Source organism: Micrasema longulum, unplaced genomic scaffold, assembly GCF_059751315.1.
Source record: "Micrasema longulum isolate JH-2025_06_02 unplaced genomic scaffold, ASM5975131v1 h1tg000600l, whole genome shotgun sequence".
Taxonomy (NCBI): Eukaryota; Metazoa; Arthropoda; class Insecta; order Trichoptera; family Brachycentridae; genus Micrasema; species Micrasema longulum.
The window spans coordinates 306,991-332,889 of NW_028277796.1; the positions used below are offsets into that span (position 1 = coordinate 306,991).

At 33.5% G+C, this 25,899-nt stretch overlaps 2 protein-coding genes across 3 annotated transcripts; one reads left to right on the forward strand and one right to left on the reverse strand.

The window, feature by feature from the left end:
• The first annotated feature begins 279 nt into the window (after positions 1-279).
• l(3)neo43 (cytochrome c oxidase assembly protein COX16 homolog l(3)neo43) lies at positions 280-1,971 on the forward strand. The gene is made up of 2 exons (XM_088228664.1): positions 280-528; positions 1,743-1,971. Exons 1-2 carry the CDS (start codon positions 401-403, stop codon positions 1,918-1,920), a joined length of 306 nt encoding a protein of 101 aa, XP_088084790.1. The 5' UTR covers positions 280-400; the 3' UTR covers positions 1,921-1,971.
• Positions 1,972-3,730: 1,759 nt separating this feature from the next.
• On the reverse strand, positions 3,731-9,038 carry Cp190 (centrosome-associated zinc finger protein CP190). 2 transcript variants are annotated; one of them, XM_088228662.1, is made up of 2 exons: positions 8,918-9,038; positions 3,731-8,688 (listed from the first exon to the last, which is right to left on the reverse strand). In XM_088228662.1, exon 2 carries the CDS (start codon positions 8,610-8,612, stop codon positions 4,614-4,616), a length of 3,999 nt encoding a protein of 1,332 aa, XP_088084788.1. In that variant the 5' UTR covers positions 8,613-8,688; positions 8,918-9,038; the 3' UTR covers positions 3,731-4,613. The 2 variants fall into 2 exon arrangements, with proteins under 2 accessions (XP_088084788.1, XP_088084789.1); XM_088228663.1 differs by lacking the exon at positions 8,918-9,038 and adding an exon at positions 8,757-8,863.
• Between the last annotated feature and the right edge of the window lie 16,861 nt (positions 9,039-25,899).

Genomic DNA, 25,899 nt, shown 5'->3' on the forward strand with positions numbered 1-25,899 from the left:
TGATTTATTTGAATATTTCAAAAGGTCCATAAATGCCTCATGTCTCCTGAAAATATAAGTACAAAGTATACAAATAGGGTTACTATAAATAAACAACAAAAAAGAAAACTCCCACGTAAATTTCGTCATTTCTTGATAAACAGTGTAAAAAAGACAGTAAGCAGGAATATAAATATTTTCCACCACCTACTCAAAATAGTGGAAAAAATATTTTATGACTGGCAAATTAATTACTTTGACATCGTCTATGCTTATTTTCTAATAATGCGTTAATATGTCAGAAGTCAGAAGGTGTCTATGGTACACAGAAATTGACAGCAGCTGACGGAAAAATTCAAGTCGATCAAATAAAAAATAATATTGTAGTCTTCGAAGTTTATTGATCCTGAAGTTGTAAAACATGTCTGCTAATTCAATTTCGGAAGGTTTTAAAAGATTATTCAAAAAACGGTCTATGAGAATGGCTATACCATTCTTCACACTTATTATTGGCGGATCTTTCGGTTTACGAGAATTCTCTAATCTTAGGTAAATGTTACGTTCGATTGTGATTTATTTTTTAATTTGAATTCGGCTTTTAAATATCTCGATACATTTTACTCAGCATTACCTAGTTCTACATACTAAACATTCCGTAGGGATACAGAGTGCCCTAAACAAAGTTTATTTATAGATCTACCCTCATTTTTGACATACACGGGAACAAATTAGTAGGATATATGGTGAAATTGGTATAAAGCATGCCTTACAACATGGTATATTACCATTTCTGGGGTGGTATTCCAAACACTCAGAGCCGCATTGTCTTGCGTATTTACATACAGAATACACAAGAAAAACTGTTTTCTAGTGCCACAAAAGTGGTTCAGAATACCACCCCTGTATTTCCCAGCTGCTAGTTGCACTCCCTTAATCGGTAGTCAGGCAGAAGGGGCTATATGTAATTCACAAAAAAATTTAGGAGCTGAAAGAAAGCTTCTAATTCAATTTGCAAACTTAAAATAATCAGATAGTCCCTTCTGCTACCTGACTACCAAATTATTACCGGTATTCCTTTACCTTACTAATAGTTGTTTGAATGTTCTTCCATATTTGGTGATATTGATAAATTACTAATAGTGCCAAGTACGACTGCACATTTAATAATGTTTAAATATAAAGTAAAAAATACACTTTATCAATTATTTCAACATGATTTTGTGTTCATAATATATTCATAGAGCATAAGAATTACAAGATTCTAGAGTTTACTTGCATTGTAATAAAAACACAATATAATATCTGTACCTCAGAGGCGGATGCAAATCCAAACGTCAAATGTTCAACAATAGCCTAAAGAATCTACTTTCTCCAAGTGATTTATATTAATTCAGAACATTATTTTGTATTATCAGTATCTTAATACATTGGTTCATTCATTATAAGACTTATATTTCTTCAAAATCAATGGACATTATCATAAACTGGATACGAAAATCGAAATGTCGTTTCATCAAATTCTGAATTTGCACCCGTCTGCCTCTGAGGTACAGATATTATTCTGCAGTAAACCTATAAATTATTTTCTTGAAAACTGACCCTTTTAGTAATTAATTTTGAAAAAAGTATTACTCCAATTTTTTCCACTCCTGAAAATATTTATGGAATGCTTCTTAAAATAAAGAGTTTTCGGTAGATATTTTTTATTCATAAATTGGTTGCTATTATTATAAATATTTCATAATCTATGCATTGATTTTCAGATATAAATATTCACAAAATAAAATGATACAGTCAGAAGCGAAAAAACATGGTATAGACATGAAGGAGTCCGGAGAGGTCACATTAGAAACAGAATATGAAAAAATACAGAATATCGATGTAGACAATTGGCAAAATGTCCGAATCGCAAGACCATGGGAAGAAAAAGAAGCTAATTAAATTTATTATATTAAATTCTATGTAAATATAGTGATAAGTTGTTAAATAAAATGTCTTTTAATTATTTCTGTAATAGAACCATCCCTCCCTTTTCTTTATCAGTACCCTGAAGTTCTGAGTAATAACACACTTCCGCTTATAGAGCCGCCCATAAAGATTAAAAACATTCTATGATTATCAATCGTGAAATTAGCTACAGTTCCCAGCAAAACAATGTACTGTAGGCAAGGGGCGAATCGTCAAAATAAGCGATTATGCATAGCATAAAAGTGCACCCAGTGCCCAGCCTATTCTCGGTGAATGATGAAACTAGCTGTTTACCTCAGCTTATTCTCCATACAAAAAAGTACACTATATTTGACATCTTTAACCCAAGTCAGCCTTTTTAGTACTAAAACAAACTTGCAGATTACAAATATTATTTGAAGATTCTCTTATTTGGAAACTAGTATTTCGATCATTATTTCCGAAGGACAATTTTTCTTTGTTAGGATACCATTGGCAAATTATGTATCACATAGGACATGTGGCGTTTGCAGTGGCCGTTTTTGGAATTATTAATTTTAAAAGGAATCGGCCAGTGCTTCGTGTTAACAGTTACTGATGGATGACAAATAGTGTACACGGGAAAAAAAATAGTCATTTATAACTATATTACTTACATATGCATTATGTACTTATACGTCAGTACAAATTAATGAACATTTTTTGTAGACTACTTATAAAATAAATCACGGTTCGCCATTGCCATAGGCACAGTCTTTTTGCCTTGCTTTTGTTTTACACAAGGTTTTATCGAGTTTGATATATTTATCTTGAAATTGTATTCAGTACACACTTTTTCTTCCACCGAAGATAATAATAATAAAATCAAAATTAATGAAATAACACTTTGAAATATTATATTACAAAAATATTCATAAATGTTTGACACGATTATCATTATTATATATATCGACTGTGAACCGCCAATATCTCCATCTTCATAAATTAAAAAAAAGAAAAAACCTCCTTTTTTTTTTAAACTTATGTATTTAAATATTTGGTTTTCTTATAATGGTATAAATTATTGTAATTGAAAATTTAAACATAAAATAATTAATATATTTAATAATATAAAATAATAATGCCAGTTAAGAGGTATTGGCTGTTCACGGTCGATTGTATATATATTTATTATTGTATTCTGCCAAATCCGTATTAATTTTCACATACGCCTATGTATTTATTTTCTTAAAAGCTGTCTTATATATTTATTATTGTAGGGTTATCCCAATTTACATTTCTATAATCCTTTTTTTATTATTATAAGGAAATTTCCACAATATTTATGAGCAAAGTTAAGCTCAGCGACGAAACTGTCTTGTTACGGGGCCACAATTTGATTGATATATGTTGCAGTCAAAAGGTCTTTTAAATAAATATTACATGTCAATATTGTCGGGAATCAAATGTTTGGTAAAAACAATAAGAATTAATTTTTTAAGAAATATAATGTGTATGTGAGGATTTATTTGCCTAAATATGACAATTTTTCGTTATTTTTAACTATTAAATAACTGTGCTACACAATGGAAATTTAGTTGTAGAATGGGATAGGGAGCCCACAACACAATCATAAGACCGCAATCTGATTCTATGAAATTAAAATATGATTTAAAAAATATTATAATTTTAGGTTTTTCTGCAAGTTACACCCAAAAAATAATGTTTGTATCACGAGGGCATAAATTAATACAATTCATTTTTGTCCATTTGTAAAATGATTTATTTTAGGTATTTTATGAAAATAAATATAAAAACACCGTAATTTCACAATGTGTGTCATATAATATATTTTATGTATTAAAATATAAAATCAAGCAACATAAGTCTGGTAATGTCCAAATCATTTCCTAAAATAGCATAAATAATAATACAAAATATACATAATAATAATTACCATAAAAACCTATTACCAAATATTAAAAGCCATATAGAAAAATAAAAAATAAAGAAAAATAATAACTAATTTACATATCCCATTCCAATTAACGGTTTTTTTGTGATGATTGTTGTATTTTTCATAATACTACTATGTTATTGGATAATTTATCAGATTAATACTATATTATTCTTAAAAAATATATATTAACAGATTCACAATACATTTTTACATAGCATAAATCAAGATAGAAATAGTCTATATTTATTGCTAGTTTCTATAGATAGCAGCATTCTTGTTTATATGTATAATTTACTTACAAAGCCTAGTTTCATACAACAAATAGAAAGCGAAATAAGACTACCATATTATAATATTATTATAACCTAATAAATACATTACACTTGCGGCTTTTCAAAGATGAAGTATGACTTAACAGAAATATTAAGATGTGGAAACTCTCGTAGCTGCATAAATTGTTGTATGCATAGGTTATTGTACTCAATACTAGAAAACTAGAAAGAATAAAATGTCAAAGCTCCATTTGGCATTAGATTAATTTTCATTGTTACTATCCAAGTAATAATTATTTTTCCAAATGAGACATGAATCTTTTTTCTTTTAGTTTCTTTTGTATTTGTTGATTTACTTTCAATTCTACATAATCTTATTTATGTATTATTTTATAGATTCCACAGCAAAATTGCCTTGAAAGGTGTGCAAAAGAAATGAATGTATTAATTTACTTATAATAATTGGAAGTTTGAAACTATTTATCATCATCATCATCCCAGTCACTCACTAACCTTACGATGTTAGTGTCCTTCTGCACAGTACTATCACTTTTCTTACCATCCGTTTCCATCACCTCTGGTTGTGAATCGTTGTCTTCCCAGTCATTTAAAAGGGTGGAGATTTTTTCTACTGTCTTTTGTTTTAATGTGGAACGAGTACCGGAGTCGCTATTATACGATGTGTTTGAAGTATCCAAGTCGTGGCCGTTATCTTCAGCTTGATCTTTAACTTCCGTTTCATTGTTACCAGTGTCTTCGGGACTTAGTTCTGCAGTTGGACTATCGGATTTGGACTCGGCATCTCTTTCTTTCTCTTGAATATGTTTTTGAACTTCTTTCTCAATATTTTCGATAGATTCTTCTACTTCCATGGGCTGATCTGGTGAAATTTCTTCTTCTACTGTTTCAGAAGTTTCTGATTCCTGGAAAGGCACTTTTTTCAATGTCATTTCTTCGTCTGACCACTCGGAAGCTAGTTTTTCTACATTATCACCGATACCTTCAATTTCACTAGATTCTACTGCGACTTCCGTCTCTATAATATTTGTTTCCTCTTGAACGACTTCCATCGCTTCTTCCGTATCCAATATGATAACATTTTCATGTAATGGATCGATGTCATCTTGCTGAGTTGGAGACAGTTCATTGACGGGTTCCTCTATGCATATATTTACTTGATCCACACTAGAAGAAACTTCTTCAACATTCAAGTCAGAGGGTTCCTCATTTTCTACTGTAACAGCACTGTCCAATTCACTACTTTCAGCCAGGAGCTGATTTTCTGACTCTTGGGCGGATATAATGACTTCGTTAGATTCAGCTGTGACTATCTCAGTATTTTCAGTGAGAATATCTTCACTTTGGATATCGCAGGGCACATTGCATTCGTCACTAATGGTCACATTGTGATCTTCTATTATCGGATCACTCAGTTCTTGACTAAGAGAAATTTCTTCTTGCACTTCGAGAGAGTCACATTTTCCGTCATCCTCTTGTGAAGGTTCAATTGCATCTTCCTGCCAAGTTTCAACTGTTTCGTGAACGAGTCCTTGATCAGATAGAATATTTTCAGATTCAGTTTGATCTTCTTCCAAATGTTCTACATGCGATTCCACTTCTTGATTCTCAGATTCAAATTGATGTTCCTCCCCTTCTGTAAATTGATTTTCATTGTTTACTTGAACGAAATCCTTATCCTCAGATTCTAAAGGATGACTGTATACCACTACAATGTTAGAGCCATCAGTGGGAATATTTTGTTCACAAGTCATACTAAAGTCTTGATCTTGAAGGACCATTACAGTACCATCGGGTGTAGATTGAAGTTGTACCGTTTCTGATTGCGGCTCAATGAATTTAGTTAATGTTGCAGAATTAGATACTTTGGATTCATTATTTGTTGTGTATACCACAGGTGCTGTGGATGGCAAGTTTTTGTATTGTTGGTTTCCGGAAACTACTATCTGAATAGGTTGATTTTGATTAACAAAGCTCCTTGCCGGTTGTAATTTTGGAGGAGTGTTCACTATTCTTGAGGACAAAATTTGAGCTGCGGAAGTAAATTGTGGCATATTACATTCTAAGGTTGAAGGAGCAGTATAAGTATCTCCGGGTAGATCAGAAAGAATCATTTCAGAATCGTTATCAATTCCTACTTGAACATGGCTCATACTTTGTTCTATGGTATCACCCTGTTCAGATTGCAAAATATATTCGTTGTCATTTAAAACTACAATACGATCTACGAGTCCCAAGCTTGTTGCGATTCCAGATGCCACATTTCCCAATGCTTCAGATTCTGAACTATGTTCCATCATATGCATGACATTTTGGCTATCGTCCCTCTCCCTCAATTTCCTTACGGGAGAAGCGAAAGATTTTCTTACTTGTTCAATTGCATTTTTGTTGAGAAGTTGAGAATTTAGTATTTTTTGTGAATTTCTGGATGGTTTGTTTAAGACATTGGAAATAATTTGAATTTTTCCATCATACTCTTCTTTTATACTGACATGCTCTTCTTGGGAATATTTATTACCGATATTATCTGAATATTTTAGTTCGTCATCGTAGATTTCTTCCTCGTCAGAATTATCTATGATGCCATCCTTTCGGGCTAACTCTTTGTGAGCTAACTTCAGATGGGTGTAGAGATTAGTTTCCCTCAAAAATATCTTATTACAATAAACACACTGATTAGAAGCCTTTCTGTCGGGACTTATCTTATGGCCTGATATTTGTATGTGAAACAGCATCTGCGACCTGGTGCGGAATAAGGCGTTACACACGTTACAGGAGAATTCTCGGTTGTCGAGGTGAGACAGCTTGTGTTTAATAAGGAATGCTTCGGTGAGCGCAATGTAAGAGCACTGGTTACACTTGGGGAAGCTGTGGGTGGAGGGCGGTGGAACATTGTGCTTGGTGTAGAGGTGGTGAAGCAGGTGGTTCTTCTTGCCTGACTTGTAGCCGCAGTACTCGCAGATGTTGGCCGAGATCTTCTCCTTGTGCACACCCACGAGGTGCTGGTAGTACTTGTGGTAGGAGCAGAAGTTCAGAGCTTTCCCTGGAGTACCGCACATGAGACACAGCCAAGGGCCCGATATGTTGGCAGCACCGAGAGAAACTAACTTCGCCATCACTTCCGAGTTCATATTTTTATTGACGTAAGTCCAATCGGGCTTAACATCGTCATCATCTTTCAAAATTTTCATCGAAGAGCTCGTGGCGAACCGTTTTTGTTGATTAATCGGAAAAGATTTCGGAGAATTCTTCGGACTAGACATAGATTTATTGGTGCCGGACATTATTTTCAATTTTATGTTCTTGTTATTTTTCACGAGATGGGGGTACTTTTTTAGTACTTCACTGATGATTTTAGCATGATTAAAATTTGATTTAGGATCCTTCATTGTCGAGAATTTAGATTTATTATCTGCAGCATTCTCATTCATTTGACTAAACAATAAATTAGGGTCTTCTTTCATTTGATTTTGCGAGGCATCTTTTTCATAATCCATATTCATATTATCGAAAATTTCATCGTCAGATTGTTCGTCCTGCGCAATGTACTCAGAACGGAGTTTCTGTTGGTATGTGAACTCACTGACTTGCTCCAAGTCAATATGCTTCACATCCGGAGTATCCGAAGATGAGGATCGAGGTCTCTTATATGTGGTTCCTCTTTGGAGTTCCTCAAACTTCCTGGAGCACGATGCTTCGTCGTAAATATTCTGAACTCTTCCGCCACTCTCGCGCATGTCGCGATTCTTAGTCAGTTTCATTAGCGGCCGACTTTCGTAAGAAATATCAGCAAAAGAAGATTCAAAGATATCCTCATTCTCGAGTTCTTCGGGCACTTCGTACCTAGTGGGTCTAGGAGAATCAAACTTGGGTTTTGGAGTCAGTTGCGGAAAGATGGAAGTCCCTTTTGCGAGGGTTTCTACCTTAAGTCCCGGCCCGGGTCCGTACTGCTTCCGATTACCGACTCTCTTCCTCGAGAAATTCTTCGGGAAACTCCCGATTATGTTGTTCGGAGATATTTTCTTGTTAGAAAGATGTTCGTTCATAAGGAATATTTCTTTCTTGGGTTGTTTAGGCAAAGCTTCTCCTTTTTGGGCATCGAGTAGTTTGGTTAATACGGTCATGTTCATGATTTGTGCAGTGGAATATAACCTGTCGTATAGGCTGTACTCGTACTCCAACTGTCCTGTGTACATAAAGTTGACGATGGGGACTACCACGTCTACTTGTAAGTCGTCCGGCATTATTAAGCAGTCATCGTACATTTCGCATGTCCTTTCCAACAGTTCGAAATACTCGGTGCAAGCATTAAGGACGAGACGATGCACTTTCAACTGGGCGTAGTCTTGAAATTGTAAAGTCAAATCGCAATAGTCGGTCCTGTTGAAAAAATGCTTGAGACGCTGAAGGAAGAAGACTCCCCAGTTGTCAACTTTTACTTGCTTAGTTGTTGACATTTTTATTTCTCAGTATTAATAGAGAAAATACTTATGAAGTCTTATTTCAGCGCTTATCTACATTGCCTGGAACAACCTGAAATAAAGTCCAGTGATATTAACTACGTAATTATAATTATTTATCATTTAAAAGCTAACTAGTACATTAATACTGCAATCATCGTCGACCCTGCCTTGTCCAGGCGGCACCAATAGCATTCATAAAAATACCGTATTTTAAAAACGCAACCTGACGATAAAATTATAAGTCAAAATCAAATTAGATATCTACGCTATTTAAATAACAAAACGTATAAATTACCGACCTTTGTATTTATTAGAACTGAACTTCATTTCTGTCAAAGAACTTCATTTTGTTCCGTTTAGCGAAAGTAGACGTGTGAAAGCTATCCGAAAGATGGCGATCAAAATGGAAGCGTTCACGATAACATAACATTAGTCATATTAGCTACTGTACATTTATATTTTTAAATTGGAGCGTAAAACGAACTTAAGTTAAATACATCTATTACAAAATAATTAATTTTTTTTTTTTTCAAAGGCAATAAAATATAAATGTGTGTAGATTCGTAAAAAAAATATATTTTCTTCGTATATTTTGATGATGAACGTAGTTTGTAAACTACGATGAACGCCATCTAGTAGACGCATTTAACAATATTTTGGTACACCAATATTGATCCAAAAACCTATTTTTTAGAAACGGTAAATTATGTCAGAGGTATTAAATTTTGTTTGCTAAAATAAACATTAGATGCCACTTAATATTTATTTTATTTAATAGATCCAATCTTGATAAAAATAAATATGCAGGTACTTAACGAGTAGGTATTATGTCTACATACGTAATTTTTATTATTTTGAGGAACATAAGGTCAATTAATAAGAATTTATTTAAGACAATTATTGTTATTCAATCGTTACATGGGCATCTAAATTATACGTATAGTATACGCTGTACATTTATTAGACAGTACATCTAAAGTATATAATCTTGTTTTAATGTAAGTAATATTAACCCTTCACTGCTCAATTTTTCTAATTCTAACTAAAAAATATATTTGTGTTACGTTTTATTTAATTTTTCAGCTTTATTTTTATATTTTAGGTATGCAAACAATATGCTACATCAGACATAAAAGGTTCGAAAATGCAAGAATATAAGGAAAACAAGAAATAATGTTTTTTATGAATATTTTTTTATCTAACAATGAAAGATGGGGTCTTTTTTTCTTAGGATGGATGCCCAGTAAAAAACAAGAAGAAAGTTGAGGAAACAATTATAACGTCAAATATTTAAAAAAATACAAGTAAATCATCATTGGAACATTTTAACTAAATTACACTTTTAATAGAACACATGCAACTGACTTTTTGTTTCAAATTTTATCGAACAAAATTTTACCCTTGGTGATTTCCGAAATAAATTATAAAGGCTAGTATGTATATTGCCGAGTGATAGAAATGTGAAATAACTTTTATGGCCAGTATAGGCATTTAGGTACTTACTATATATAGTTCACAAACAAACCATCACGCCGTTTCCCCGTAAGGGTAGGAAGAGAGGAACGCCACATCACTCTATCTTTGCATACAGATCTCGCTTCCTCTACATTCATGCATCTTCTCAAGGAATCGGTCTTCCTCTATTTCTGCATCCGTCAAGATTCGCATTGTAAATATTCTTAGCCGCTCTTTCGCTGTCCATTCGTTCTATATGTCCAAACCAGCGCTGAGCTCCTTTCTTGATTTTGTCGATAATGCTCGTCTCAGCATTACATAATGTACGGATCTCAACATTTGTGCATCTATCGTAGATAGTTTTACCACACATTCGCCTGAGAGATCGCATTTAGACAGCATTCAGCCTACTTTCATCCCTGTTTTTCAAAGTCCATACTTCACTCCCATAAATCAGAGTCGGGACCAGGACTCCGTTGTAAACTGCTGATTTTGCCTCTTGCGACAAACAGAGCATATACAGGGTGTTCATTAAACCCTGTCACATCTGAAACCACGATGATCAGTATGAGTAAGAAGACATATTGGCACATTAAAATATTTTTTTAGTAAAAATAAAATTTAAAAAAAAGCAAATGGTTGCTTACTTCTGCAGGGGAGTAACGAGGATGGGGAAGTGGGAATCTAGTGCTGCGCCACGCTCCCCTCACTTCTCCCCTGCAGAAGTAAGCAACTATTTGTTTTTTTAAATATATATATTTTTAAAATTTCTTTGTTCTAAATATTTTTTTAAATATGCTAATATGTCTTCTTGCCCATACTGATCATCGTGGTTTCGGATGACAGGGTTTAAAGAACACCCTGTATGCAGGTACCTAATCTTCCTACTAACCACAGAGATAAGGACACAATCTCGCTCAATGAATGAACGAAATGAGCTAGAGATCCAAAAGACACGAATATACGAAAGATCCGAATGACACAAAGATCCATTTAGTTCGGCGCTCTTTTTGTTCGCGAACTAACTGACCGAGATGAAAGAAACATACCTATGTCTAGTTCAATGTTTCCGACCTTGTCAGTATGACAGGGTCGTTCGCGAACTACACACTTCAATTTTTTTCTCCAATTATTTATTGGTATCTAACAGATAGCAGATCGTCTACATTGGGCAGTGTAGGGTTAATATTTTGATTGAATTGAAATCTTTGTAGACCAGCAAGTATTGGATTTAATCCCCCAGGAAGTTTATTTAGATTGATAGATATTTCAATAGACGGATACATTTTTTGAGAAGGAAAAATGTAAGTAGGTAGAAATTTGTTGCAACAGATATGGAAAACATATTTGAGAAGGTAATATGGAAGTCTAGGCATTTACAGGGCTTATGACCTGCCATTGGTCGGTTGGTTTTACCAGCTGAGACAGATTAAATGCATACGCAAAAAATTGCCAGTTGATGCCGCCCGTCAATTAATAAATGCGTTTGTAATGTCTAGAGTCAATTATTGTAATGGTATCTACGCAGGTCTACCAATGAATAAAATGACTCGCCTACAGTCTGTATTGAATGCCGCAGCGAGACTTATTTTTGGAATCTCTAAGTTAAATCATATCACTCCACTACATCGGGAATTACACTGGCTACGTTTTCCACAGAGGGTGGAATACAAACTCTATTGGCTTATGTATAAGTCACTGCACAACTCTGCTCCAGAATATCTAAGGGAAATCTGCATTCCAGATGAACTAGCTGACAGACGTCTTACGCTTAGATCAGCTGCATGTACGTCGAAAGGAAAAGTTATTATACCTCTACGCAATCAGCGCACGAAATACGGCGAACGCGCATTTGCGGTCGCAGGCCCTACGGCATGGAATGCTCTCTCAGCAGAGGTCCGAAACTGTGAGAGTGAAGTGATGTTTCGGAAGAAACTTAAAACCCACTTGTTCTCTAAATCATTTGAATAAATTCTTAGCATGTGGTAAAAAGTTAAAATTAAATTTATATCTTTATATAATCACTTTGTAAAGCGCCCTTGGGGTATTTTAATACGAAAATGGCGCTATATAAGTTATCCATAATAATAATAATAATAATAATAAATGGCTACTTTACACATTTTTACAATCTGTTGCAACCTTATAGTAATAACCTAATAGAGTCACTCATACGGAGAAAAACAGTTCTCTGATTATTTACCAGGAAGTTAGCTACATATTTCAGCAATTCAACGGGCCGTAGGTACTTGAGATGAAAATTGCTAGCCCTAATTGTTACACGTTTGTTGTTTAACTAAAATCCAAACAAACAAACAATTTAGAACGCTTTTGTTCTATTTGAGGTTGCAACAAATTTCAATCTAAATAACTCGGACGAAATTCAGCCTTTTGTTCTACAAACATTTGGACATACTCAAAACATTGTTAAGTAGGTATACTAATTTTTTTTTATTATTAGTAAATTGGTTGAATTTGCTAGGAAACGTAATTGAGACTTCATAACCTAAGTGCGGTAGTGATTAGTATGAAAATAATTGTTTTTTTTATATTTCGATCGCGTGCTAATGTTATGAAAATAGCGTAGCGTATAAAAGCTATGTATATTGCTAATGTTGATAATACTTCGTGAAGGGAGTGTATTCCTTTTTCAAATTTCAAAAATAAAAGGTACCTAAATGAATTTCGAAATGAGAAAATTCGACCTTCAGTTAATCGGCCCTTCGGGCCTCAGTTGATCAGCCCTTTGAGCCTCAGCTAGTGGCCTCTTTGGGCCTCATATGACAAACTACATGTAGTTTTTCTTGAATAAATTATAACCATTTCAGCGCCGTTTTTGTGAGTGATCACTTAACTTCAAGGGGGCTCTACATTTTGATTAAAAAATAAATTTAATCTACTTATAGGCTAATAGGTTAACTCTACATTGTAAAAAAAATGTTTACTAAATTTCAAAGTGGGTATGTTTATAATTGAATTATGTCCACGTAGAAGGTTGTAACGTGATTTTGTGTTTTTAAAGTAATTCGAGAAAAAAATGTTGCATAACTATATTTATTAATTCATTGTTTAAAAAAAAAACGTAATGCTTATTTCACTAAATTCAATGATTGTCAATGGTACCTCATTGTTATATAAGTATACCATTTTACGTTCAAATAAAACTGTCTTTTGTTTTTATTAATTAATCCCTTTCTTGAGAACGCTCCGTTAAAACGATCGATGACCTCCGTATTAAACACCTTTTATTTATTATTTACAATATGCCCATCATTATATTATACAGGGTGTTCTTTAAACCCTGTCACATCCAAAACCACGATGATCAGTATGGGCAAGAAGACATACTAGCATTAAAAAAAAAAAATAGAACAAAGAAATTAAAAAAAAAAAAAAATATAAAAAAAAACAAATGGTTGCTTACTTCTGCAGGGGAGAAGTGAGGGGAGCGCGGCGCAGCACTAGATTCCCACTTCCCCATCCTCGTTACTCCCCTGCAGAAGTAAGCAACCATTTGCTTTTAAAAAAAAAATATTTATACTAAAAAAATATTTTAATGTGCCAATATGTCTTGCTCATACTGATCATCGTGGTTTCGGATATGACAGGGTTTAATAAACACCCTGTATAATGGCGGGCATATTGTTTTAAAGCAATTTCTTCCTACTCACCCAAACCATTCAGTTTGAGAAAATAAGAAGTAGATATTTATATGGACATATTCTAGGTACTGATACAAAAGCTTATAATTTTATAAAAAAAATGGAATAAAAATAAACTAAAAATACACACTATACTATGAAGAGAAGAGGGGGAATGGGAAGGGAAGTAGAATGATAATGGTGTTTAAATAGATAATTAAAATACCTAGGTATATTCAACTCCGTGGTACCACATCTCCAAGTCATTACATTTTAGAAATAAAAATATTTTTGTATTTCAGAATAGGTTTGACCTTTACCCGCTCGTTAAATTAGCCTAAAGGGAAACTGGTACGTATATGTATAGTGTAAAAGTACATTAATAAGGTTCAAATTGAATTTAGTACAGACATAACATCCACTGAACGCCTGGGCTGGTATTCCTAAAGCATTTAGCGCTGCAGAGCGCGTTTTTACATACCAAATACGCGCTATAACGCGCTATAATTGCGTTCGGAATACCAGCCCTGGGGTGCTATTCTGAACCTTCTCTATCCCCTAGAGGCCAAGAGAGGGATTCATTCGGGGATTATTTTTTTTTGCGTGTTTTTACACTTCGCTTCGAATCTAGCCACACCGATGATTAAACGTTAATGAATATGAAAACGTGAAATCAAACATGATGATTTTATATTAAAATATTATTGCAATCTTAGACATAACCCAAAACACTTAATTAGGTTGAATTGATCAAACCGCATATGTTGTTTTCCGTTTTTTAAACAGCTTTATACATAATTTGACGATTAATCATTGGTGCGGCCATTATATAAAGCAAAGTTTATTCGCATGCAAAAAATGAAAAATCCTCGAATTTCTTTCTTCTCTTCCCCCTGCGATATTTATTTATCACTTTTTATACATCTACAGTTTATATACATATAAGGGCGGGCATATTGCCTTAAGGTAATTTATTCCTACCCACCCAAACCGTTCAGTTTGAGAAAATTATAAATACATGGACATATTGAATCTTACAATTTTATACAAATATTCAAAACATAATTGAGAAAATAAAAATACATAAAAAAATAACACTATACTATGAAGAGAGGAAAGGGGTGGGAAGGAAAGAAAAAGGATAAAGGAGCAACTCAAATATTTAGATAGTGACATTTCAATCTTGACTTAAATGTAAATAAGGAAGGGGCGTCTCTAACATTAGTGGGTAGCAGCTACTACTGTGAAAGAGGAGGCAAAAAAATTAGAGCGATGAAAGGGTATTAAAAGGGTTCTCTCGTTATTAGAACGAAGAGATAGTCCGTGTTGTGGTAGAGGTTGAAATAGCTCTCTCACATAAACAGGCGAAGTGGGATTATTTAAAATATTGTGAAGAAGTGATAGAATGTGAATGTTTCTTCTATGCCTCATACTGAGCCAGTGTAGTTGCGTGCAATATTCGGTTATGTGGTCGAATTTGCAAAGATCAAAGATATATCGTATACAAACATTCTGCAATCGTTCTAACTTATCAAGTAATTCAGAGTTAGCATCTAAAACGGATAAGATCCATAATAGTAACCAAGAGACATTAGCTAAGACGTAAGCATTATGGAATTTTAAACATGTAGAGCGAATGAACAGCGAAATAATATCTAAAAAGATTTACGATGCGAATGTTGATAGATATAAAAAACGAGGAAAACAGAAAAATACATGACATGACCAAATCCAACAAATACTTGATGTGTCAAAAGTCGGAATAATTCAAATTGATTGATTTACAAATAACAAAATAGTGTTATTTTGGGACAACATATTAAACCAGGAACCCTTGAGCAATGGTTCGACATTATTAAGGAATAATACTCTTCAATAGCAAGAGTATTTGATGATGATGCTGATGTGTTTCACAGATGTGAAAGATGTCGATCTCCAAAGTGATAATGTTCGGCTGCCTGACTGCTCTTCCAATCGGCATAACCAGAGGCAGGGTGGTTGTGGAAGCCGGGAGGTAAAACAGTCTGTGCTGACCCCGTCGTATATAACCACCAGGAACATACAAATTGATATTCTGTAAAATGGCTGAGTTCTCGATAAAACCTCTTATCAGTCTGAAAAAATGGGTCAGTGTGAACCCACCCCTCTAAGTTGCAGACGGTTGGTCTCAAGCATGCCCAAGAGGAACGCAGTGGGATAGAGCCACGGATAACTACCAAACTCCCTCACGTAGAGATACCTCAGATTTTTTTTCTGAACCCTCTCCAACATGAGGGAATATGTCACCTCGTGCGGACTTCATATCACCGAAACGCTCTTAAGCCTGGTCCGAACCAACGAGTTGTGCAGGATTCTGAATGTACGGGACTATCAAAAACCCTGCCAGTTCGAAGAATAATGGGCGTGCGTGCGTGAAAAGATCCATAAATATAGAAGTTAGATCTATCTGTAAGGATAAATAGAACGTAGTTATGCATTCATAGAAAAGAGTGAATGATCAAATCTACACAACAGTTGGACTGTATTTTACCTTGACAAATGAATAATAATTCATTACAATTTTTTTATATATTTGATCAGTTTGAATGATTTTTAAAGGCTGGATGACCATACAACCTAAGGTGTGCATTTTGCAGAAAATAGCCAGCCCTAGCAAAATGCTGATGTATGTTTTGTCATTATGTATTGTATTGTATTTTATATGTATATTAGGGTACTTCATTGTGAAGAATCACTTAATTAATTTGTTTTTAAGACTGGCTTAACACGACCTAAAAAATGGATTTTGCATATAACAGCCAGATCTAATATTAAATGATACCTTATTCAAACATTGAACGTATGAGATGACATTCTGTGTTAAAACACGTTTTTTTACTGCAGGTATTTTTAAAATAATAAATTTACAACAATTGATTACTTATGTTTTTATCCACTTTAATTTATTTAAGAGAATTAGATTTCTAGAGGCATTAATCTTCCCATCAGGATCTATGCCGTAAGATTTTTTTAGTGCTGTGGGTGTTTTCTGCGATTTGAGAAATGCCGTTTTTGTGATCAACACAATTTTAGGAAGGTGATTATTACAGTTTTTTGTATGAAAGTGGCCTGGCTGTTTTCAACAGAACATAGAATTGACCTTACTGCACACGATTACACTAATATCTCATATTTTTTTTAATTGTGGACTGGGTGGTTTCCGCATTATTATATGTGTGTCGTTTTATTATCTCTGTCTCCCCTACGAAGAAACGGTACACTGGACTGTGTTTGTTTAGGCAGGTACAATATTCTTCACACTCCTCTCTGCTGTGAAGTTAGTGATGGCCTACATGCAACACACATGTGATATGCAGTGGTGTGTGAAGGGCCTTAAAATACAACATAATTTACATTTTGCTTTTTATTTTCGAGAGGCGAAAGCACTCCAAAGCGCATAATACCCGTTCTATGGGCTCGTCATACACACGAGTGGTGTCTATGGAAATGGGAGGGTGGGTGTTCTAAATACAAATCCAGTGAGTATCTGCGGATTTGAAACAGTTTTTTTTTTATTGTAAAAAACTTTTAAATTGCCAAAACATAAATATATTATATTACTACATTTTACCCGCGGCTTCGCTCGAGTGGTATGAGGGGTTAGTTTTTTCGTTTAACAATAAGAATTTCTCTGATGGAATGATATGTTTTTTCGGGATAAAAAGTAGACTGTATCGATTGCCGGTCCTCCAACAATCGATATGAACAAAAATACGACGATCCGTTAGTCTATGACGACCTAGCATAGTTATTCTGTTAACAAATCCAAAATCATACTGCAAAACTAAAAGCAAAACAAACTAACTATAGATAAAGAAAGTCAATTTTAGATTTTAAATTAATTAATTTCGAATTAATTATTTTTGACAGCCCACCTTACCTCCTACTCATTCAAATAATGTTGCCAATGGTTGCTATATTTTATATTTTTTATTGTACTTTTTAAATTAAGAGACGAAATATAAGTACCCTACTTTGCTTCTCAGCTCTCCCTTATGCAAAAATCAAGTCGATTGGTCGCTTCGTTGCGATGTAAAGGAAACACAAATAAACGAACACACATAACGCACATGTATCCTCTCCCTCATTCATTCACGCATACACACATTTACATACACATGAATACAAACGTCACACAAATACAATTACGAAACTTCTTTTCTTATATATTATGTGTCGTTATATTTACAGTGGATTTTTTAAATTGGCTTTAGCATTGCTAATATTTTTCTACTTATTTTGTTTATGTAATAGCTGTAAAAATCCCTAAAAAAAAAAAAAATTTAGAATTTATAATATTACCGTAGATTATATTATAGACAACAACAAACCGTCACGCCGCCTCCCCGTAAGTATTTTGACTTTCGATATTTGACATGTCCATATCCTCAAGTATTTGTTGGATTTGGCCATGCCATGTCTTTGTCTTTCTTGGTCTTCCTCTATTTCTACGTCCATCAATATTCGCATCGTAAATCTTTTTAGCCGTCCTCTCCCTGTCCATTCGCTCTACATGCCCAAACCGACATGGATATCGACATTTGTGCATCTATCGTACATAGTTTTACCACACATTCGCCTGAAATAATGCATTTCGACAGCATTCAGCCTACTTTCATCCCTGTTTTTCCATGTCCATACTTCGTTCCCATACATTAGGGTCGGCACCAGGACTCCATCGAGAACTGATAATTTTGTCTCTTGCGACATAAATTTATTTGTCAAGGTTGATTCAAGTGCATTATATAGAACATTATAAAATATACATGGGCAGAATGGTGAATGTTACACAGTGTGTAAGTGGCCACTTAAACCAGCCAATGACGGTTCTTAAGCCCCGTAAATTCCTAGACTTCCATATTCCCTTTTCAAAAATGTTTTTCGTCTCTGTTGAAATAAATTTGAATTATAAGAACGCTAATATTTCTTCTTAAAATAAAAAAACATGATCAGTCTTACGCTTCAGGTACCAGTCCAGGGACAATGAAATATTATATTGTGAAAACACCCTTTTAAATAAATATTTTACATCAATTATGTCGGGAATCGAACCCGAGACCTCTTGCATGATAGGTAAACACGCTGACCATTACACCACGAAGCCGACGAAATAAAAATATTTACAAATATTTATAAAATATATATTATATTTATACTAGGACTATCCAAGTATAAAAAGTCTACTGGATCTAAATGATCCACTAAAATGTACGTCGACTGATTCATCCTCATTCCACACTTAAGTGGAAGAACTGTGTTCTGTGTCGTGTGTAGTAAGTGTGTTCTAGAACACACTTTCTGAAAATTTCTTGCGGAAAATGTTCGGAAACTAATTAAGTAAGAAAATATATCAAAACATAATTTTTATGACCTAATTTTTTTTTTTTTTTAAATCTGACCACGAAATCTTTTACAGTAAGTAGGTATTTACTATTTTTTTATTTGTTATTTTAAAAACCTCCGTAGTGTAATGGCTAAGAATTGCAGAATATTTGTATTCGTTATATCTTTAATCTTGGCAAATTTGACCACATAACCGAGTATCGCACGCAACTACACTGGCTCAGTATCAGGCATAGAAGAAACATTCACATTCTATCACTTCTTCACAATATTTTGAATAATCCCACTTCGCCTGTTTATCTGAGAGAGCTCATTTAACCTCTTTCACAACACGGGCTATCTCTTCGTTCTAGTAACGAGAGAACCCTTTTAATACCCAGTCATCGCTCTAATTTTCTTGCCTCCTCTTTCACAGTAGTAGCCGCTAGATTGTGGAATAATCTACCCACTAATGTTAGAGACGCCCCTTTTTATTTACATTTAAGTCAAGATTGAAATGTCACTATCTAAATATTGAAATTGTTCCTTTATCCCCTTCTTTCCTTCCCATCCCCTCTCCTCTCTTCATAGTATAGTGTTATTTTTTTAAATATACATATATTTATTTTTCTTTATATTTGCTTTTCATTTTTGTATAACATTGTAAGATTTAATATGTCCATGTATTTATAATTTTCTCAAACTGAACGGTTTGGGTAGGTAGGAAGAAATTGCCTAAAGGCAATATGCCCGCCTTTATATGTATATTTATTGTATATGTATATAAAGTGTCAAATAAAATAAGACTCTTGACGCACTGTTTTTTAAAAAAAAAAAGGAAACAATAATAGCGTTCTTATAATTTAAATTTATTTCAACAGAGAGGGAAAACATTTTTGAGAAGAGAATAATGAAGTCTAGGCATTTACAGGGCTTATGACCTGTCATTAGCTGGTTTAAGTGGCCACTTTACACACTGTGTAACATTTACCATTCTGCCCATGTTCGAACATCCACATTTCCTCAACTCTTCCATTTGTTGACTTTTGTGAAGTAAAGGAGCTGAAACCTATAGTATGCGGGTGAGATTCGACCGGCTGAACCAAATCACCTACTAGGCAACGCCTGAAAAGAGTTTTCTATTTTTTATACTTCTTCTTTTACCAGGTAGTTAATTCAACTATGTTTGAGTATGTCTAAGTGCTCAAACATGTTTTCCCTCTCTGTTAAAATAAATTTAAATATGAATAACTCCCTAGGGAGGAAATCCAACCAGTCTGCAAGCATTTGGGCATACTCAAACATTGTTCTTATAATTTACCCGAATATTTAAATTTTGGTGGCCATTTTCAACGAGTTGTAAATAACTATTAGGAAATGGAAATCAAGTTAGGGTAGAGCAAAGTTCGAATCTTGGACCTTTGATTCGTGAGTCCGCAACACTAGCCACAGAACCACAGCCCGATTCTTGTCCCACAGTCTTGGTTTTCTGTGTTAAAATTTACCACTGTAATTAGGCCTTCTGCCTGTTGTGGTGCAAAAAATAAATACATATTTATATAAAATAAATAAAACAACTTTGTTTTTAACCACTAATTTTTTTTTTTTCCACCGACCGGTTTCAAAGCAAACAAGCTTCTTCGTCAAGGTTTACGTAACTAGTGAATTAATTCCTATTTTATTTTTATCGTGTTAACTAAATACTACACGTGGACCCAATAAATCAAGTTTTTTTTCCTTACGAGGGTGGTAATTTGATATCAATATTTTTGAAGCTAGACAGAAGGTTCGCTTTGAAACCGGTCGGTGGAAAAAAATAGCGGTTAAAAGCAAAGTTGTTTTATTTATTTTATTATAATGAATAACCACACAGTTTGTGCTTCAAATACAAACATATTTATTTAAAATAAGGTATGTTCTCAATCCGTTGTGTCCAGGAGGATGAATTACAATGAATACAGTTCTGTGTGTGTTATATAATCAGAAACTTGGACGAGTGTTTTCGACTTGATGCCTGCTCTTTGGTAAAGATTCTGAATAAGGAAATCGAGTTGAGATAAGTCTGCCTTGCTGTGCAGTGGTTTTCTTAACTGCAATATTTCATTGTTCCTGTACTGCTCTGAAGCGTAAAATCGATCAGCTTATCTTTACGTAACAGATGATCGAACTATGCTGCATTTGGTTTACCAATGCAGTGCCTCATGCACCACTGAGTATGGGAAAAGGGGACGATGATGAAAATGTTTTGCATAATTCAAGAATTAACATTGTATTTTGAAAAAAATATGTACCTATAGTAATGAAGAAGTTCAGAGCTACGGGAAATTGAGAAAAATGTGTCCTTTATACTGTAAAAATTAGAGAATTTTATTGTACGATGAAGTTTCTAGAAAATTAGGAAAAAAATTATCTTATTTGAAACGTTACTAAACTACTTTAAACTACTTTGTTTTGTGTTGATATATTTCCGATTTCCGGGTAGCCATGTTCTCAACGTTTAGAGTTTTATGACAGGTATTTGATTCTCCTTTTAAATGTCCTTTAAACTCACCGGCTTAAACTCGTGACGTCACGAGCGGTTTTACTTCAAAATTGTAAACATTAAAAATCATCGCTATAGTATAAATGAATCACGACCCATAAAAATAAAAAGATAATAAAATTGGTTTGCTTTCTTAGTCTATTAACAATACTGGAATTGTATGGAATATTTGTTAGAAGCGCACTCGGCGGGTATGACGTGTGTAAAGTGACGTTACGCCAACTGTAACCTAAAAAATATGAATAAAAACTTGTTTTTGACATATTGTTAGTTATATAAAAAAAATATATGAAAACAATATGTCCCTAGAAAAACGCGACATACTTTGGCCTTGATAATTGTGGCGTCAAGATTCGTGACGATGTTCTATAATAATTTTAACATTACAAACAAAGTTCAAAATTGACATGAATCGTGACGTATTAGAAGCGTGGCGAATGCAATGACCGTTTTCGCGGGAATTGACAATTATACGTTAAAAAATAAAATATTTTACTACAAGTACTAAAAAATATTTTTTTTACTCGACAGTATTTCATAGACCCTTATTACTTTGAAATTGATATTTCCCTATTAGAATCGTTAAAATCTTATAAAAATACCCTATTGGCGTATTTTTTAATTTAAAATGCGTTTAATTTGAAAAATTTAGCAGAAGTTTCGACATACAATTTTCAGAAATCAGGAATATCGTTAAAAATATAATATGCATTTAGAGCGCATTTTTACTATTTTTCTAATGACATAACTATCAATGTATCTGAAAGAAATTTTCGTTTATAATTTTCGGGTTTAAAAATAAGCACATACAAAACGGCTCGCTGTTGGCACCACGTCATTTTGACGTCACGCGTTATGACTGCCGATTTCACTTCTAACAAACTTTGCGTACAAGTTTGGCGTCAAAACGTCATACTTGCCGTGTCTCCCATAGGACGCAAAACGGTCTCGTTTTCGGGAAATTTAAAATATGCATATTTAAACCTCCTAATTTTTTTAAACTATAAGCATCTTATTTCACTGTACCTACGCCAAGTTCACCGAATCACACGCCGAAACAATATTAAAAGAGATTTGTGAATGTCATCGGTGTGTTAAAATATCTAAAAATGAATCCTTTTTGATGAAGAAGTCCAGCATTTTTCTTCATACTCCGAGCAGATTTTCAGTTTCTACTTTCAGGGCTGAAACAACCCAGTTTCAGGTAATCGGATTAGCAGTTTTCAGACTTTTTACGTTGTTTCAGGATGGCATTATTCTGGCCCCGCCTTCTGCGGAGGCGGAGGGGGGAGAGGCTCCTGATTGGCCGGAGAGACGGGGTGGGGGGCGGGGTGGTAGCTGGAAAGCCTTTTTACCCGTCTTTTTACCGATGGAAATCGCGGGAAATCTCAGGTATGCCACTAGTAGCCAATAGTACATTTACGAGTTTCGTTTATTCTTGTACCTATATGTACCCACACAATCCTTTACAGTGTTATTCATACGCTTGGCAAAGAAAAAATGTTCTAAAAAAAACACCTAGATTCTCACCATTCCAAATACGATTATTTTCAAAAGATAATAATTGAGTAATGTATAATCTAAGCTTACATTAAACAAAAAAATATTAACAATGTTTGATTATGTCCAAATGCTTGCAGACTGGCTGGATTTCCTCCCTAGGGAGTTGTTCATATTTAAATTTATTTCAACAGAGAGGGAATAAGTTTTCGAGTAGAAATTTGGAAGTCTAGGCATTTACAGGGCTTATGACCTGTCATTGGCTGGTGGCCACTTAAACCAGCCAATGACAGGTCATAAGCCCTGTAAATGCCTAGACTTCCAAATTTCTACTCGAAAACTTATTCCCTCTCTGTTGAAATAAATTTAAAAAAAAAATATTATTTTAGAAAAATTCAACAATTCTTTGTATATCCTTATATTTTATTAGAGAAATGATTTTATACTAAAATTGGAATCGAAAAACGTATTTGATTTCTGTATTCAAATATAAAGCTAATAATAACGTTTATAAAAAAATGACGATAGTTTTTTTAATGTATTATGTGAGTATTGAGCCCACGTTTTTGTATACTGTGACTTTTTATAGTTAAGACAAGGAAACAGCAGGTTCTGATAGTAAAATTATATATACCAAACGAAACCCCTTAATAAATTTGAATTGATTCTGGGTCCAACAGTAAGCTGACATTCAAATTAGCGTCATGGAATCGATTTCCACCAGTGGCAAGAAAAAAATTAAGGATTTTTTTTTTCAATTATGATGTAAACCTTTTGCAATATCATCTATTTCCCACCTGATGACAAACCTTAAAATTACTATGCTGATGGTTGAAAGCGGCTTGGTGTCGAAACTTACTTTATCCGATGGATAATGTTAGTTTTACCACCAACGCCCATTTTGTTTGGCGTTTTTATATGGTTAAAACTGACATTTTGACCACAAAGCAACGTTTTATGGATAGATAGTACTAATAAAAGTAACTTGCCATATTTTTATTGATGAAATATTTTACGCCTATTTTCAAAACGTGAGTTTTGATTCTACACTACTCAATTATTGATAAAATCGAAAAACGATTAAATATGACCCGGTTAAGTGATCATTAGTAATGGCCGAAAATGAAAAATAGTGGTTATTTTTTATTTTTTAATATTTCGATTACCTATTAAGCAGCAAAAAATATATACAAGTTTTAAAAATTCACATTATTCGATTTTCTTTTCAGGATGAGAGCAGCCATCGAATCAAAATCACTCGTTCGGGATTTTCTATTTCATCCCCAGAACTGTATTATTTATTCGCCCGGACATAGACATTTACGGATTGTGAATACTTTTTTAACATTTAATACTAAACGTCGGCCTTGTGGTGTAATGGTCAGTACGTTTGCCTACCATGCATTTATTTTTAATGATGTTATCACACTAGAATATTTCGCAGTCCTTGGACTGATACCTGACTGATCATCTTATTTTCATGTAACAAAAATAATCAATATACGCTGCGATTGGTGTACCAATGCAGTGACCTATGCATCATTAGGTGCGGAAAGAAAATGATGATAATGATTTTTTAATAAATGACTGAATGAATTTTTCAATAACATTGTTTAGTAGACAACTGTCTACTATACTAAATGGATTCTTCTTAAAACATGTTGTAAAATTATTTGACAAAAACCCATCAATCCATATGCTTGAGTCAGGGTCAGAAAGCGGACACGAAATGCACGTATGCCCTCTATTAATTGCATATTGTAATCAAGCAATTTTTAATTACTATGCAAACACAGAAATAAAAAAACCTAGATGTAAAATAAGGTTTATTGAGTAAATTGAATGGCGGCCTGCGTGGTGTAGTGGTCAAGACGCTTGACTCACAAACGGAAGGTTCGATTCCCGTTAAGAACACAAACATTTAGTGTGACTTTTCTCAAGCCTGGGTGTTCTGTAATTCACTCCTATAATTGAGTCTCTTGGCTTGTTGTGGTGAAAATAAAAATATATGTTTTTTCCAAAATTGTCGAAAAACAAAATTTCCTTATAATTGGATTGAATATATTATATACTAAAAGGTGCAATACAAATAATTTTAAATACCCGAAAAGTTACAAGAAACAATTCTAGTATCATGGCATAAAATTTTAGTAGCATTTCTTCAAAAAAAAGGCAATAAAGTAAGTAAATAATAAAATCAAAGGAACGCTAAAAAAAAAACAATTAGATAGTTTCTAAAGTACAGTTGACAAATATCAGTATTTTAAAAAATAAAAATTCTAATGATAATTCAATGCATGTCTCTCTTTAACTACAAAAGCTTGTGTCTTTTTTGGAGAGGAATAGCATTAAAAACAAAAACTTAATATTATACTTAAATATTGAAACTAAAATATAAGAAATGTACCTTAATAGCATATTAATAAATTTAATGAAAAAAAAAGGACAGAACAAAACTTTTTTGGGAAAAAATAATTTCAATAAATTATCAACCTACTGAATTAAAACGAATCGAAAATATTAAAGAATTTAAAGCACAACTAATAAATATATAAAACCCACTCTATTTTAACTTTCGTACTGTATTCAAGGTAAATTATGGTAAAATGTTTCATTTTGAAATTTAAAAAAAAATAAATTATTTGATCAAAATATAAATATAATGCTCGTTATTAATTATTACCCAAATATTTCAATTTTCTACCCATTTCTGAAAAGTCCTAAACTACTTGTGCTGGAAAATTGGAATCTAATTCTGTTATAGTGGGGTTTAAACATGTAT

Bases quoted from the DNA above. Each gene is read 5' to 3' on its own strand.
- Cp190 (XM_088228662.1), bottom strand. From the start codon at position 8,612: ATGTCAACAACTAAGCAAGTAAAAGTTGACAACTGGGGAGTCTTCTTC.